Consider the following 17,766-nt stretch of genomic DNA (forward strand, 5'->3'; position numbering starts at 1 on the left):
TCACCTTTCAGCAAGACAAATCTATACTGGAGTTGCTTACCAGGAAGACAGTGAATGTTCCCGAGTGGCCAAATGACAGTTTTGACTTTAATCTGCTTGAAAATCTTTGGCAAGATTTAAACTGCTGTCTAGTCATGATTCCCAACACCTTGACAGAGCTTGAAGAATTTTGAAAACAAGGGGCAAAAATGTCACAATGCAGGTTTGCAAAGCTCTTTAGAGACTTACTCAATAAGACACAGCTGTAATCGCTGCCAAATGTATTTCTAACATGTATTGACTCAGGGGGTGAATAGTTATCGAATATATATAATAGAATATATATAATAGAAATATAATATGAGTGTTTTAATTTTCATTAATTACGTTTATTTTTTGTTAAATGTCTTCCAATTTAACATTACAGAGTATTTTGTGTAGATCCATGAGAGAGAGAAAAAACTAACAATTCAATTAATTTCAATCCCACTGTGTAACGCAACAAACTTCGGAAAAAATACAAGCGGGTGAATATTTATGATACCCACTCTGGTATGCACGGCTTAGTGTTGTTTTCTGTCACATGCGGAAATGATCGGAAGACGTTCTATGTCTTTATCAATTGCACTCAAGGTCGGTCTGTCTGTGTTGTAACTTTTCCTTATTGTTGACAATATGTTTTGGTTCATGGACATGAAGGGAATGTGCTTTTTACCAGTTTTCTTGGTCATCTGGTCATCTAGCACGTTTATTGTCTCCTACATAATTGCATTGTTCGAGCATGATTTGGGTTTCATCTTACCCTATATAAGGTAAGTAAGAATTTAGAACAAGAAGATTATAGGCTATTATTTATCAGTTGCCTATTAGTTTTTATTTTCCACGAACTGCCTTTCTTTATCAAACCGTTAATAAGATTACACATGTAGTGGAGGGATAGGCCTTATCAATTACGTAGTACAATATAAAAAATCGTGCACAAAGTAGCCTATACAAACGCAAAGCAAGTGAAATATATTCACAGCCTAGATTCAACAGAATCTCATTTGTCAGGCATCAAGAGCGCTCAGCTCTCAACTGGGTACCAGTATATGCTAATCAATGCAACAATGGGTATGCAACCCAAGTAGGCTGGTCGACTTCGATGTCTTGGTTGAATATTGACGATGCGCAATTCAATCATCATGCTTTGTTTGAATAAACATATCTAAAGGCTTCCCAAAACACCTTCCCAGTTAAACATTGACCGTAAGGATTGCATCACAATGATTTGTCTCAATCGGCTGGGCATTTGTTAAGCAAACTCTGCCATCACATATCGGTCATTGTACAGTAGCCTACTGCTAGTTTATAAAGTGTATTGCTAGGTGCGCAATGAATTGGGGGAACTCAGACCTCAAAAAGTCTCCTGATGTGGATTAACATTGTTGTGGACTTAGAACATCCCATTTGTTCTGTTTTTCTGTTAAATAGTGTGCTTTTGAGAGTGAAAACCTGAAAATCTGTAGGAAAATATATAGAAAACAGAATTGTTCCTTTCCTTCGCTGGGAGGGCCGTTTGGGAAATTTGGGGCAACATTACAGTATACCCACTTTTCCAGGCACCATAACACCACTGGTTACATACAATGTGATACAATTTCCCTTAATAATTACAGCTTTTGATGAGTGCTAATAAAAACATATTTCCATTACACACACTGATTTAAATAATAAAGAAGTCAAATCAAATGTTATGTGTCACATGCTTCGTAAACAAGATATGTAGATTAACTGTATAAGTGAAACATGTATCACATTGTAGCCAGTGATGTAGTGATGCCTAGAGAAATGGGTATATGGTGTATAGCCTCCACTACACCACCGACTGTAGCGACAAAAATAAATCCGTTTGGTTTTCCCCAGTTCAGACCATTACTTGGCTGCCACACACAGTCAGTCATTGGCTGCTACCCAGGTCCTAGCGCCTAGAACCCTAGAGGGCGTAGTTCTTCCTGATGTCGTATGACAAACAACTTCAAAGGAATAATAACACAATCTTGTGCCTGTTGGGCTACCCAGGTCCCAGCTGTGTAGCCAACTGCGTAGAGACCTGTGAACTACTTACTAGCCAGTGTGTTTCCTTACTTGACTTTTAAAGGGGATAAGCTCTTACACTAAAAAGGCATTGTCAACATGTTCACAATTTCACAGTATTATTCCAACCTCATAGTGTGGAAATATAAAGCACAGAAAAAAAATCAAGTTTTGGACTGCACTGGGCCTTAAACATATCAACAGTTTTAAAATGCCCTCTAGACACTGCAGAATTACACCCATTAAACCTGAACTCTTCTTTTCTTTAGTGAAATTGGGGCTGAACCCCCAGAGAGTTGTATCTTTGGCTTGATGACGGTCATCACTGCATGTGCAGGTGAGCACAGAAAGACACTAAACCCATGAAAGGCCTTTTGTTTTTGTCTGAGCTTAAGCAACCTCATGGGTTTTTCCAGATCAGCAACTATGCCGAACGCTTTAGTAACACTTCACATTTTTTTGAAAATGAAAGTAGAAATGCATGTTAACAAAAGGCTGGGATCAATGGTATAATATCATTTTACTGAGTATTACATATAAGTTCCCTATGTTTTAAAGTGCAAATTAAATAAATACATAAATATTGTATGTTTACATTGCCCTACAGTAACCTGTGAGCGAATACTGTCTAAATGTGACATTTTAAAATAAAAACATTCACTCCATGTGCCATACCAAATCCTCTACAGGTATGGCCACCATGTATGCCAGATACAAGTTTGTGGAGAAGCTCAATGAGACAGCAGGTGGTGTGCCCCCAGCACTGAACCAGGCTGCTTTCTGGATTGGAATGCTTTCTTGTTTGGGGATGTGTTTTGTCGCTACTTTCCAGGTTGGTTGTCGCCTCTTAAGTGAGAAGATGGAGTGTCATATTCCATACATGATCTCTCTGGTGTGTTATTTTACCCCAGGAAACAACAATTATTCAAGTTCATGATGCAGGTGCAATACTCTTCTTCGTTTCTGGTGTGTTGTACACCATCCTCCAGTCCATTATATCCTATAAGGCTTTCCCCTATGGATGTTCGTTGGCCTTGTGTCGTGTGCGCACAGGAATGGCAACCATGGCCTTCCTGGCAGTCCCCCCCAGTATCCTTGAAAACAATAGTAATCCATTGTGTCTAAATTATTTTAATGAATGAATGATCATTGTTTTATCAAATAAAAGGTCTCCTTCATTTTTCAACCAGCTATTATCTGTGCCTTACTGCATAGAACTGAAGACAAGGTACGGTATGAGCACATCTTTACCAAGAACACAACTCACACAAACAACAAAGATGGACAACATTCTGGATCCATATACAGTTAAAGTCGGAAGTTTACATACAATTAGGTTGGAGTCATTTAAACTCGTTTTTCAACCACTCCAACCACACAAGTAATTTGTCCAACAATTGTTTCCAGACAGATTATTTCACTTAAAATTCACTGTATCACAATTCCAGTTTGTCAAGACGTTTACATAGACTAAGTAGACTGCATTTAAACAGCTTGGAAAATTCCAGAAAATGATGTCATGGCTTTAGAAGCTTCTGATAGGCTAATTGACATCATTTGAGTAAATTGGAGGTGTACCTGTGGATTTATTTCAAGGCCGACCTTCAAACTCACTGCCTCTTTCCTTGATGGGAAGCGTGGAAAGCGTGTGCGAGCAAGGAGGCCTACAAACCTGACTCAAGTTACACCAGCTCTGTCAGGAGGAATGGGACAAAATTCACCCAACTTATTGTGGGAAGCTTGTGGAAGGCTACCCGAAACGTTGACCCAAGTTAAACAATTTAAAGGAAATGCTACCAAATACTAATTGAGCGTATGTAAACGTCTGACCCACTGGGAATGTGCTGAAAGAAATAAAAGCTGAAATAAATAATTCTCTCTACTATTATTCTGGCATTTCACATTCTTAAAATAAAGTGGTGATCCTAACTAGGATTAAATGTCAGGAATTGTGAAAAACTGAGTTTAAATGTATTTGGCTAAGGTGTATGTAAACTTCCGACTTCAACTGTAGGCTTCATAGGCCAGAGAAGCTATACGTGACAATATCAGTCTCTATCCGACCCTTCCTGTCATTACAGGACAATGTGTTCCATCTGGTGAGTGCTGTGAGTGAGTGGATCGTGGTCTTCAGCTTCATCTTCTTCTTCTTCACCTACATCCATGACTTTAAAGTGAGTTTTCTGTCATTGTGGTGGGAATGATTGTCCTTTTCTTCTCCTTTACGAGTTATTCCTCTTTGTCTTGTTTTTTTTTTTACAGAAGTTTACTCTGAAGCTGAGAACAGAATTTGTTTCCTGACGAAGCAGAGATGTTCCATTAGGGTTTACGTCCGGGCTCTGGCTGGGCCACTCAAGGACATTCAGAGGCTTGTCCCGAAGCCACTCCTGCATTGTCTTGTCTGTGTGCTTAGGGTCGTTGTCCTGTTCGAAGGTGAACCTTCACCCCAGTCTGCGATTCTGAGTGCTCTGGAGCAGGTTTTTATCAAGGATTTCTATGTATCTTTCCCTAGATCCTGACTAGTCTCTCAGTCCCTGCCACTGAAAAACATCCCCACAGCATGATGCTGCTACCACCATGCTTCATTGTATTCCTCCAAACGAGATTCTTGGCATTCAGCCCAAATAGTTCAATGTTTGTTTCTTCTGACCAGAGAATCTTGTTTCTCATTATCTGAGAGTCCTTTAGCTGCCTTTGGGCAAACTCCAAGCAGGCTGCCTTTTTCTGAGGAGTGGCTTCTATCTGGCCACTCTACCATAAAGGCCTGATTTGTGGAGTGCTGCAGAAATGGTTGTCATTCTGGAAGGTTTTCCCATCTCCAAAGAGGAACTCTGGAGCTCTGACAGAGTAACCATCAAGTTTTTGGTTACCTTCCTGGCCAAGGCCCTTCTCCCCCGATTGCTCAGTTTGGCCGGGTGGCCAGCTCTAGGAAGAGTCTTGGTGGTTCCAAACTTCTTCCATTAAGAATGATGGTGGCCACTGTTTTCTTGGGGACCTTCAATGCTGCAGAAATGTTTTGGTACCCTTCCCCAGGTCTGTGCTTCAACACAAACCTGTCTCAGAGCTCTACAGACAATTGCTTTGACCTCATGACTTGGTTTTTGCTCTGACATTCACTGTCAACTGTAGGACCTTATATAGACAGGTGTGTGCCTTTCCAAATCATATCCAATCAATTGAATTTACCACAGGTGGAATCCAATCGAGTTCTAAAAACATCTCAAAGACGATCAATGGAAACAGGATCCACCTGAGCTCAACTTCAAGTCTCATAACAAAGGATCTGAATACTTATTTAAATAAGGTATTTAAAAAAAATGTGTTTTTGCTTTGTCATTATGGGGTATTATGTGTAGATTGATGAGGAAAACATCAATTTTAGAATAAGGCTGTAACGTAACAAAATGTTGAAAAAAGGGAAGATTGAATCCTTTCCAAATGAACTGTATGAGATTATCTGAATGATTACTTGATTAATACTGTATCCATTGCAACATAACCTAAGTCTTAACGGTTAACCACAAAACAAAACACATCCTGTGAACAGCAATTCTAGAATTTGTTGGGTTAATGAAAGACTCATCCAGGTGGTACAAAGGTCAGTATTGAACAAGAAAAATCACAAGATCAAGTTAAGAAAATGAATTTCACGCATCACTAGTTTATGGATAGAGGCTGTATGTACACTTACCTACTCCAAGGTTCATTGTTTTATATTAGAATGTAAATATTTTTCTAGTTAGGTATTTTTCTCAAGAAGAACTCATGTTTCTCAGGGTATTGAGGCATATCTATGGTATACCATTGTAATAAAGTAACTCAGAATACATACAGGGCTACTGTGTGTGTGAAGTATTTCTATGTTCCCAACAACAAAAGAACAGTTTTCAAATAAAATTATGTCCACATATCTTTAGGTAAAATGTGGTCTTTATTTTTACGGCTAAACTGCATAAACACTCAGACCTCAATACTGCTTGCCTTGCGCTTGTGAACAACGTGCTTTCCAATCTTCTAACACCTCTCCATCTACCCACTTTCTTAATCAATTGGGGGAAAAAATCCATCATTGCAGTGTTCTACCCAGAGACAACTGCAAACAATGTGAAGATGAATTGGATCTCTGAGCATTTGTTTGGATAAGAGATGTTGTATAAAACTCTCTTGACTTAAAGGTATAGTGCAGTGGGAATCAAGGGCCTGAAAGGCTTGCTAACATGGTTAGTCACACTTGGTTAAATCTGGGATTAAGATGCATCATTTTAGAAGATTGAGGTGAATTCACATTAGGTACTACTGTTAATTTGGCCTTACACAGTACCATTGCAATTGACACATTGCTCACAAGTAGTGGTGTTCTTTCCATTATATATTTACCCAAAAGTGCAATTTTCTTAATTTGTCCTTCACATTGTTCACTCCAGGAACATTTACATTTCAACAGCTTAATGTCTCAATTAAAAACGAATAATCGGCCAGAGAACAGTCCACAAAATTTCTGCTTGACATCCTTCATACAGCAGTTGTAGTATAAAATAGTACCCATCAAATGTTATCACAAACATTATTATGGACATGAGATACAACTTATCACCCTCTCACAAGTGTAACATGAAGACATCACTGTCAAAATAATAAAACAAATGTGACTAAAGCACAATTACATTTTTGTCTTTTAGCAGACAGTCTTATCCAGAGCGACTTACAGGAGCAATAAGTGCTTTGCTCAAGGGCACAGACAGATGTTTCACCTATTTGGCTCTGCGATTCCAACCAGCAACATTCCGGTTACTGGCCCAATGCCCTTAACCGCTAGACTACCTGCGTAGCCTAGTGGTTAGAGCGTTGGACTAGTAACTGGAAGGTTGCGAGTTCAAACCCCCGAGCTGACAAGGTACAAATCTGTCGTTCTGCCCCTGAACAGGCAGTTAACCCACTGTTCCCAGGCCGTCATTGAAAATAAGAATGTGTTCTTAACTGACTTGCCTGGTTAAATAAAGGTTAAAAAAAAAAATAAAAAAAAAAAAAATCTCTTTCAAAGGCATTGGAATGTTCACATGATACTGACACAGGGCAGAGGCATGTTTGCCCAGTGCAATCTTAAGAAAATAATGGTCAATTATTAATCAATTATCTGGTTAGTACTTTCCGTTTTCATTCCATCGGTTTTACTGCTAAACTATGTAAATAAAGACACACCATGTCCATGACCAATCAAATGTTTCAGGAGAAGAAATGGAAACAAAAATATAACATCCACAAGATCAGCGGCTGACCTGGACATAGACATTATCAGCTCTTTCTCGTTGACATTCACTCAATCTACAATGCCATTTCAGCTACTTAACAATCTGCCTGTTTTTGTAAGTCCCATGCATCCCTGCAGATCCCTTCCACAGAAGTGGGACTTTCTGTCTGGTAGCACTGTAGTTCTGCCTGTCAAGCACACACTGGCATCTAGTCCTTCTGTGCCCCTGCAGCAGCACAGTGGAAAAGGCCTGGAGCACAGATGACAGGGAAGGAAGTTCCCTATAGGCAGCTTCATGGCTAAGGCAGCAGATCAATCGCTGAAAGATGACTCACTGCCATCGTCGCTGTCATCATCGTGATCCAGTGTTTTCTTTTTGACGGCATCAGGCACAGGTGCATCTGGTGTGCTGCATACAGAAACATGTAGCAATCACCATTGTTACTTAAAATAAATGTAGAACCACCATTTTATGACATTCAGATGTGGGTGTGAAACAAAACGTATTGGATTACGAGGTATGAGAATACAGATATTACTAAGACGTAATGTAAGCACACTCACTCAAGCAGTTTGGGATCCAAACCTTCCTGGACCATTTTATTCTTTATCGCCATAACTGGAACACCCTGTTTTTGAATAGTTTTCTAAATTACAGATTTCATTGAACAGATTTCACATTTCTACAGAATATGACAATGTATAGAGAGAGACCTACCACTTGCACCATCTTGAGATATCTGGCATAGCGTGGGTCCTTGGCCACAGTCATCCAACTGTCTCCTGCTGCTCTTGGTTCTGTTATGTTTGGAGACGCCTACAATAGAGTCAATACTGCAATTCAGTATTTCCATCATGCACAAATACACTGAGTCTTTACATTATTGTTGCATCAAAATGGATATGTTGAAATCCCAGGAGGTTGGTGGCACCTTAATTGGGGAGGACTGGCTCGTGGTAATAGCTGGAGCGGAATCAGTGGAATGGTATCAAATACATCAAACATGGTTTCTAAGTGTTTGATGCCGTTAAATTCGCTCCGTTCCGGCCATTGTTATGAGCCGTCCTCCCCTCAGCAGCCTCCACTGATTTAAATATATGTAGTTGTGTGCATAAGCCAACTACACAATTACTGTGTGTGTGGTGCCATCAGAAAGTATTCATAACCTTGACTTATTCAATTTTTTTCTCACCCGTCTACACACAATACTCCACAATGACAAAGTGAAAACATGTTTAGACATTTTTGCAAATATAAGGAAAATTAAATACAGAAATATATCATTTACATATGTATTCACCCGAGTTAATACTTTGTGAAAGCACCTTTGGCAGCAATTACAGGTGTGAGTTGTCTTCAATGTCTGTCAGCTTTGCACTTATGGATTTTAGGATTTTCTCCCTTGCAGATTTTCTCAAGCTCTGTTAAGTTAGATAGGGAACAGCAATCTTCAAGTCTTTCCACAGATTTAATGGTATTCAAGTCTGGTCTATGGCTGGGCCACTCAAGCACTTTGACTGTATGCTTTGGGTCATTGCCCTATTGAAACGTAAATCGTTGCCCCAGTCTAAGGTAGTTTGCAGGTTCTCATCAAGGATTTGCCTGTATTTGGCTCCATTCATTGTTCCCTCTATCCTAACCAGTCTCCACTGAAAAGCATCCCTATAGCATGATGCTGCCACCACCATGCTTCACAGTAGGGATGGTGTTAGACGGGTGATGAGCTGTGCCAGGTTCTCTCCCGGCATAGCGCTTTGCATTCAGGCCAAAGAGTTATATTTTTGTCTCAGATCACAGAATCTTTTGTCTTATGAGCTCAGTCTTTCATGTGCCTTTTTGCAAACTCCAGGCGTGCAGTCATGTGCCTTTTTCTCAGGAGTGGCTTCCGTCTGGTCCCAGATTGCCCAGATTGGTGAAGTGCTTTAGAGACGGTTGTCCTTCTGACAAGTTCTCCCATCTCAGCCAAGGAACTATGTAGTTCTGTCAGAGTGGTCATTTGAGTCTTGTAACCTCCCTGGCAGAGTCTGGGTAGTTCCATATTTTTTTCAATTTCCCAATTTTGGAGACCACTCTACTCTTGAAAACGTTCAACACTAGTTTATACCCTTCCCCAGATATATGCCTCATCACAATTATATCTTGGAGATATATGGACTTCATGGTATAGTTCCTGCTCTGACATGCACTGTCAAATGTTGGACCTTATATAGACAGGTGTTTCTTTATAAATCATGTCCAAACAATTGAATTGGCGACAGTTGTAGTGACATCTCAAGGATTGGATGCACCTGAGCTCAATTTGGAGTGTCATAGCAAAAGGGTGAGAATACTTATGTAAATGAGACATTTCTATATTTCATTTCCAATAAATTAGCAAACATTTCTAAAAACATGTTTTCACTTTGTCATTATGGGGTATTGTGTATAGATGCAGGAGAAAAAATATTGAATCCATTTTAAAATCAAGGGTATGAGTACTTTCTGAAGGCAGTGTGTGTGTGTGTGGGGGGGGGGGGGGGGGGGGGGGGGGGGCGTTACCTCAGGAGGTGGCAATGGCACAGCCACAGCTATAGGGGTCTCTGGTTGACTTGGCACAACTGCGACTGGACCATTAACCTCTGTAGCTGGCCGCTGACCAACACCCTCCACCCTGACATCCTCCAAACCAGGAATAGAGGAGAGCTACATAGAACAAAATCAGGACGCACTGACATTATCATATTGGTATGCCCAGAGCAGCAAAGCACATAACAGTAGAACAACATCAAAGACAAGAGTAAAGTCATAGTATTGTATACAAAACACATACAGAAGCTGGGTTACCTACCTTTGCTTCCAAAATGCTGAGGGTAGTTTCAATCTGCTGTATCCGAAGAGATATGCATGCAAGTTTCTCTTCGCAAACTGTCGAAAAACGATTGAGAAAGCGGACAGTGTGCACTATGAACTGGTTGAGATAGGCAACGACTCTCCTCTGTTGTATGGCTGGGACCTGTGACCATATCATTCAGTATCATGGGAAAAATACAATGTTTATTTACTTACAGAGTTGGGGAGTTCAAAAACATTTACTACACATACTCGTTAGATACAACATTTACTTGATTACATTATTTGGCTGAGTCATTCAGCTTGTTTACAAAACAAGCTGACGCTATCATGGCTAATTTAGCTACAGTAGCCACCAAGATAACTTCGGCTACGGAAAACACTCACCTTGGTCAGATCTATTCCTGATCCCACAATCGGTAAACCGTCCTCGTCCATGTTTTTATCGTTTTGGCAAACTATCGATTAACTCGCTATTACTTTGTTTAATAGTAATATCTTACTGAAAATCTGCAAAAGCGAGATCGACATTTTATTACGCCTCATGTGACTTCACTGTGACCCAAGTCTGACGTCACTATTATTCTGCTCTTCCGGGTATATCAGCCAATGAGGTGCTTAGTTTTCTACTTCTTTATTGGAAATCAAAATGAACCCAAGTCTGAAGGTGCATACCTCCATCTCCTGAACTGGAGGGTTAACAGTTCATTGCCACAAATGTAGTGTGTTCAATGCACCACAAGGAGGGAGTACAGTATAATGGTTAATACATGTGCAGTGTCTCAAAACAAGCCACAATTCTGTTGATCCAAGCAAGGAGGACTTAGTTACTGTGTAATATGGTTTGCAGAGATGATGAGTTAATGGATAAAGCCATCAACACATATTATTTGACAACTTAATTTTGATGATGCCTCAGATGCTATCGTCTTTTGGAGACAACCCACAATATGAGTGCACACACGTGTGTTGCATTGGATCATGCCTGATTAGTTGTGAACTATTACTACATAGGAGCTCAGCAGAACCAATGGAAAACAAAACACAGGAAACCAAAAATGCTGTCCAATTTGACCTCAATCTGAACTCTACAACGATTCCAACCGTTTGATTTGAAATGGAACCCTCTAACCTGACCCAAGAGCAAACTGAAGCCATAGTCCATGCCCAGCATTGCCCACCTGATCATGAAACAAATCTGAAAGCACAGTCCATGCCAATTCAACCTAGTTCAACCGGCAGGAAGAGTCTCTGCCCAGTTTTTAAAAAATTGTTATGAAGAACTCAACAAAAAAATCTAAGCTGACCTCCTGAGTCAGAACCTATCCAGAGAGTGTTGGGAGCAGATCACTTTTTAAACCAGCAGCATATTGATTTATACGGGACTGTAATTGCTTCAGTGTGTCCTGGATGACTCCCCCATAATTGAGGCCTGGCAGAGACTCTTCCATGGACATACTCTGAGCCAGGCAGCGGGCAGAGGAGTACCGCAACCCCCCACACACCCTCTGCCAAGCAGTGAGCAGTGGATGGTTACCCCCTTACCCCCAAGCCACTCTATCATACCGTGAGGAGTGAACTGCTCTGTAAGAGCTTCCTGTGCTTGGCCCTCCTATGTTGAACATAATAAACAGCTCCCTATCCACCAGATGTGTACCAAACTCACTAAAAGTGGCAGTAATAAAGCCTCTGGTGAAAAAGACAAACCAGAAAATATAAAAAACTATCGGCCTATATTGAATCTCCCATTCCACTCAAAAATGGTAGAAAAATCTGTAGCGCAGCAACTCACTGCCTTCCTGAAGACAATGTATACAAAACGCTTCAGTCTGGTTTTAGACCCCATCATAGTACTGAGACTGCACTCGTGAAGGTGGTAAATAACCTTTTAATGGCGTCAGACCAAGGCTCTGCATCTGTCCTTGTGCTCCTAGACCTTAGTGCTGCTTTTGACACCATCGATCATGACATTCTTTTGTAGAGATTGGAAACCCAAATTGGTCTACACAGACAAGTTCTGGCCTGGTTTAGATCTTATCTGTCGGAAAGATATCAGTTTGTCTCTGTGGATGGCTTGTCCTCTGACAAAGTAACTGTAAGTTTCGGTGTTCCTAAAGGTTCTGTTTTAGGACCACTATAGTTTACACTATATATTTGACCTCTTGGTGATGTTATTCGGAAACATAATGTTAACTTTCACTGCTATGCGGACGATACACAGCTGTACATTTTGATGAAACATGGTGAAGCCCCAAAATTGCCATCTCTGGAAGCCTGTGTTTCAGACATAAGGAAGTAGATGGAGGCAAATGTTTTACTTTTAAACTCAGACAAAACAAAGATGCTAGTTCTAGGTCCCAAGAAACAAAGAGGTATTCTGTTGGATCTGACAATTTATTTTGATGGTTGTACAGTCGTCTCAAATAAAACTGTGAAGGACCTCGGCGTTACTCTGGACCCTGATCTCTCTTTTGATGAACACATCAAGGCAATTTCAAGGACAGGTTTTTTCCATCTTCGTAACATTGCAAAAATCAGAAAACGTTCTGTCCAAAAATGATGCAGAAAAGTTCATCCATGCTTTTGTCACTTCTAGATTAGACTACTGCAATGCTCTTCTTTCCGGCTACCCGGATAAAGCACTAAATAAACTTCAGTTAGTGCTAAACACGACTGCTAGAATCTTGACTAGAACCAACAAATTTGATCATATTATTCCAGTGCTAGCCTCTCTACTCTGATTTCAAGGTTTAACTACTAACCTACAAAGCCTTACACAAGCTTAATCCTACCTATCTCTCAGACGTACGCTACGGTCACAAGACGCAGGCCTCCTTACTGTCCCTAGAATTTCTAAGCAAACAGCTGGAGGCAGGGCTTTCTCCTATAGAGCTCCATTTTTATGGAATGGTCTGCCTATCCATGTGAGCGACGCAGACTCGGTCTCAACCTTTAAGTCTTTATTGAAGACTCATCTCTTCAGTAGGTCCTATGATTGAGTGTAGTCCGGCCCAGGGGTGTGAAGGTGAACGGAAAAGCATTGGAGCAACGAACCGCCCTTGCTGTCGCTGCCTAGCTGGTTCCCCTCTCTCCACCAGGATTCTCTGCCTCTAACCCTATTATGGGGACTGAGTCACTGGCTTACTGGTACTGTTCCATCCCGTCCCTAGGAGGGGTGCATCACTTGAGTGGGTTGAGTCACTGACGTGATCTTCCTGTCTGGGTTTGGCGCCCCCCTCGGGTTCGTGCCATGGGGGAGATCTTCGTGGGCTATACTCAGCCTTGTCTCAGGGTAGTAAGTTGGTGGTTTGAAGATATCCTTCTTGTGGTGTGGGGGCTGTGCTTTGGCAAAGTGGGTGGGGTTATATCATGCCTGGTTGGCCTTGTCTGGGGGTATTGTCGGACGAGGCCACAGTGTCTCCCGACCCCTCCTGTCTCAGCCTCCAGTATTTATGCTATCCGGTGTCCTGTGGGATGGGGGCTAGGGTCAGTCTGTTATTTCTGGAGTATTTCTCCTGTCTTATCCGGTGTCCTGTGGGAATTTAAGTGTGTTTCCTCTAATTCTCTCTCCCTCTCCCTCCCCTCCCAGAGGACCTGAGCCACGGGACCATGCCTCAGGACTACCTGGCCTGATGACTCCTTGCTGTCCCCAGTCCACCTGGTTGTGCTGCAGCTCCAGCTTCAACTGTTCTGCCTGCGGGTATTGAACCCTGAACCCCTGCTGTTTTCGACTCTCTCTCTCTACCGCACCTGCTGTCTATAACTCTGAATGCTCGGCTATGAAAAGCCAACTGACATTTACTCCTGAGGTGCTGACCTGTTGCATCCTCTACAACCACTGTGATTGTTATTGTTATTTGACCCTGCTGGTCATCTATGAACGTTTGAACATCTTGGCCATGTACTGTTATATTCTCAACCCAGCACAGCCAGAAGAGGACTGGCCACCCCTCAGAGCCTGGTTCCTCTCTAGGTTTCTTCCTAGGTTCCTGCCTTTCTAGGGAGTTTTTCCTAGTCACCGTGCTTCTACATCTGCATTGCTTGCAGTTTGGGGTTTTAGGCTGGGTTTCTGTATAGCACTTTGTGACATCGGCTGATGTAAAAAGGGCGTTGGAAATACATTTGATTGAGAGCTTCCCATACATGTTTCACACAAACACGTTAACTCTGCTGACAGGGCTTTCTGCAGGAGGGAATACTTCTCTATAGGGATACTTACAGAATGAACAGGTTTCTTACTTAAAGGGGGTCCTCTGAGAGTGTAGTGTGGTGGGGCATAGACAGCTTACAGTAATTAAAAAGCTATGTTTCTCAAGCTTTTTCCTACATCAAGTGCACTCGTTGAACTAACTGGCAACTTGTGCATACTTGAATTGTATTGGTATGATTGCATCACCCAGGATTTGCAGTGTTCACTGTTTTGACAGAAGGATGAATAGTCTCAGAGGGACTTTCCTATGTGTCGTAAAAGAGAGAGTTTTGGCATTTTGACAGTGACTTAATAATGACAGCATTATTAAACATTGATAATAAATACATGGCTCTTAATAATAGAACTGCCATCCTGCAAGTTGAGGAATAGCTTTCTCCTGTATCACCATTTCCAGAGATATTGACCTGATACCCTGGTAGCTGGGTATTATTTGCTTTGTTAACATGATTTCTGAATGTCTTCTGAGTAGGGTTTCATAATTCCAGGAACTTTCAATAAATTCCTTGGTGTTTCCAGAAATCCTGGTTGCAGGATTGCGGACTTCCTGCTTATTCCCTCCTGACTCCGGGAATCCTCCAAACAAAATTTTCGGAAAACCAGGGAATTTATTGAAAGTTCGTGGAATTTTGCAACCCTCCTTCTGAGAACACGAGGCTATTTCTGAAAACATTCTCTTAGTAGAATCCAGCATGTTCATCAATCTGACACGGATAGTTAAACTATCATAGAACAGTATTTAAATTGGGATTTGATCATCAACAGGCGCCATGGAATTTCCTGCCCACTTCACCGAAACATTTGTGACCCCTACATGTTGCTGCGGCAACGGCAAGTATCAAAACAAGCACCCCTCTCGCTCTGCTGCTCCATGACGCACCTTCATTTCTTCCATATGAACAGACATGGTATGGCACCGAAATATGATTTTGATACCCCATGCACAAGCATCAGCACCACACCCCTCTTTTTCATTTAAACCCACTTCACATCACTGAGTAGATTAAATACTGAGTAAAAAAAAAACATAATTACCCCCTCTCTCACACAATGAATAGCTTAGTTTGCTTAGTTCATATGAAGATGTTTGGGTTTAAATCACTGATCAGAAAAGTACAGCCTAACTCACAAGAGCCATCTCAAACTAATCAAGAGGGAATGGTTCACCCCAATTAAGATCAATGCTATGAAGGAGAAGAATGAAACAGGGTTGAGAGCACAGATTCTAACTGCTCTCTCCGCCCCCTGTGTGTCCTCGTGTGAACTTGAAATGCTTATCTTTCTCATATACTCATCTGTATGCTGGACCATTGTCTTTACCTCTAGCCTGGTTGTTTGGCAGGTCAGTCCAGACAGAGGATGCTGTCAACACCTCTTCCCTGTCCAGAATCCCTGTGAGTGAAAACAAGCCTTTTCCTGGTCAATGAGTTCAGGGGGGCGGAAGAGAGAGAGAAAGAGAGAGAGAGAGAGAAAGATAAAGAGAGAGAGAGAGAGAGAGAGAGAGAGAGGGGAGAGAGAGAGAGACAGAGAGAGAGAGACAGAGGAAGAGCGAGAGAGAGAGAGAAGGGCAGACAGACAGAAAGAAAGGGAGAATAAGAGAGGCAGAGAGAGAGAGAGAAAGAGAGAGAGAGAGAGAGAGAGAGAGAGAGAGAGAGAGCTGGCAGAGGTACAACCCTGAGTGCTGCATATTGGAGTGGGCAGGAGAAGGAAAGAAAGGGCAGTCTACTACTGCATTGGGGGATAATCAGACAAGAACAGGCCATCATTATAGCCATACCCCAGCAGTAATGATAATAGTCATATTTGTCACTATTCATGGCAGTGGGACTTACAATCACCTGAGAAGATGGTTGCCAAATTAGATTAGTTTTTCATCAGAAAACACTGATTAATAGCGAGGTTTGTGTAAGTTTCTTGGAACCAGAGGAGTTTTATTTTGCATGCCCTGATTTGACAAGGTCAGCTCAAGCAGCTTTGTCTTTAATCAGGAGTGCATCATTGTTTACTATTATATGGTTACTCGTTACCACGACACAATACACAGCAGGGAGTGAAAATGTGTATGGTACATTGTGCTTCTGTTTTGTGCCATCCAGCATGTTGGATGATAATGCCCCAATGTTCTGAACTAAAGAGAGAGACACTGAATTAAAGGTTATGACAATGCACCCAATCTGCTGGAGCTGTAGCTAAGCCAGGGGCAGGGAGGACATTTGGAGGCAGTAGGCTTTGGGGTGGATAGGATGTTGGTCTTGATCAAAGTTATCGAGGCATCTTGAAACCTTTTATATTCCCTGCTGGGCTCATCCACTTAACACTGGTAATAGTGTTATGCATAACATATTGCATTGGGTGAAAACTGTATATGAATGTAGTCACTATCTGCCCATGTTAGGTTTAAATAGGTGAATTGAATGTCCTCACACACCCTGTGACGTCTTTGAATGTGCTTGCATGTTATGACCCACTTTGGTGGCATTATAAGGTGTCATCTTTGCCTGTTTGTGTCCACTCACTGCCCTCTCTGGATACGTTCTTGTTTATGTGATGCGCTGACACTGTCTGAGCTAACTGGAGCTGTGCTGCTGATCTCCTGCTTTATGATTGGGTCAGCACTGATCTCCTGTTTAGTGATTGGATCAGTGTTGATCTCTTATCTCTGCTGGTGAAATCAACCCTCTTTAAGCCCTGGGACAATTAGGCAGTGGTCTTTCAAAACTTTGCCCTTTATTGGAACAAATAGGATTGTCCTATTCAATGGCATACATATTTGACATGGAAAGAGTGCTGTTGTCAACAGATACTGAGACACATGTCAACTCAAGGGGAGAGCAAGGTGCAGATTCACAGATTGGGAAAGGCCCACATTTGGGCTGTCAAGTGGCAATGCAGTGTTCAGTGACAAACACTGAGTGGTCATAATATTTGCATTGTAAAATTAGATGTATTGCCATGGTGTTCGCAGATAGACCTAACAAGAGGATATTTAAAACTGCATGTATAAAACTACATGAATAATCAGGTGGTTAGATGTGGGATTTTAATCCTGATGATTTGAGGTAAGGGGTGATATTCACATATATGAATATAAACATATATGAATTGTATGAAAAAAGAGACCAATGTGCAGGCTATCCTGCTGACTGTGTGTGCACTGTACATAAACACTCAAATATTCTAGTTTATGAAAATATTTAAATCATGATGATGAATAAGCCCACTAAATCAAACGTTGGAGATAGATATGTATGCAATAGATGATGAATATGAAGACACATAGCCTACATGTGGCACATAAATTACGCACGAGCTTCGTGGACAATAATTATATTTTCCAATGCCTATAACAACTCATCATTGAGATTTCTACACGTAACAAGCTTTGAGAAGAGCGGGTGGTATGGGTCCAAGCCTTAAAGAGAT

At 41.4% G+C, this 17,766-nt stretch overlaps 2 protein-coding genes across 3 annotated transcripts; one reads left to right on the forward strand and one right to left on the reverse strand.

Annotated features, from left to right (window-relative positions):
• The first annotated feature begins 518 nt into the window (after window positions 1-518).
• LOC110490421 (DNA damage-regulated autophagy modulator protein 1) lies at window positions 519-5,965 on the forward strand. Of its 2 annotated transcripts, none has more exons than XM_021563806.2 (7): window positions 519-791; window positions 2,325-2,392; window positions 2,745-2,887; window positions 3,045-3,144; window positions 3,246-3,283; window positions 4,137-4,229; window positions 4,318-5,965. In XM_021563806.2, the coding sequence occupies exons 1-7, from the start codon at window positions 655-657 to the stop codon at window positions 4,354-4,356; spliced, it is 618 nt and encodes a 205-aa protein (XP_021419481.1). In that variant the 5' UTR covers window positions 519-654; the 3' UTR covers window positions 4,357-5,965. The 2 variants fall into 2 exon arrangements, with proteins under 2 accessions (XP_021419481.1, XP_021419480.1); XM_021563805.2 differs by having other exon boundaries at window positions 522-791; window positions 2,967-3,144.
• A 2-nt stretch (window positions 5,966-5,967) lies between these two features.
• Window positions 5,968-10,722, reverse strand: LOC110490422 (WASH complex subunit 3). Its single transcript, XM_021563808.2, has 6 exons — window positions 10,521-10,722; window positions 10,132-10,296; window positions 9,843-9,986; window positions 8,022-8,120; window positions 7,868-7,932; window positions 5,968-7,712 (listed from the first exon to the last, which is right to left on the reverse strand). The coding sequence occupies exons 1-6, from the start codon at window positions 10,569-10,571 to the stop codon at window positions 7,616-7,618; spliced, it is 621 nt and encodes a 206-aa protein (XP_021419483.2). The 5' UTR covers window positions 10,572-10,722; the 3' UTR covers window positions 5,968-7,615.
• Window positions 10,723-17,766: the final 7,044 nt, after the last annotated feature.

This window comes from Oncorhynchus mykiss, chromosome 15 (assembly GCF_013265735.2).
Source record: "Oncorhynchus mykiss isolate Arlee chromosome 15, USDA_OmykA_1.1, whole genome shotgun sequence".
Taxonomy (NCBI): domain Eukaryota; kingdom Metazoa; phylum Chordata; class Actinopteri; order Salmoniformes; family Salmonidae; genus Oncorhynchus; species Oncorhynchus mykiss.

Coding starts and splice junctions, on each gene's coding strand:
- LOC110490421 (XM_021563805.2), top strand. CDS start 655: ATGTTTTGGTTCATGGACATGAAGGGAATGTGCTTTTTACCAGTTTTC. Junction 792..2,324: donor TTCATCTTACCCTATATAAG/GTAAGTAAGAAT, acceptor TCTTTTCTTTAG/TGAAATTGGGGCTGAACCCC. Junction 3,284..4,136: donor TGCATAGAACTGAAGACAAG/GTACGGTATGAG, acceptor CTGTCATTACAG/GACAATGTGTTCCATCTGGT.
- LOC110490422 (XM_021563808.2), bottom strand. CDS start 10,571: ATGGACGAGGACGGTTTACCGATTGTGGGATCAGGAATAGATCTGACC. Junction 10,297..10,520: donor CAGGAATAGATCTGACCAAG/GTGAGTGTTTTC, acceptor ATATGGTCACAG/GTCCCAGCCATACAACAGAG. Junction 8,121..9,842: donor TGCCATTGCCACCTCCTGAG/GTAACGCCCCCC, acceptor ACTCTATTGTAG/GCGTCTCCAAACATAACAGA.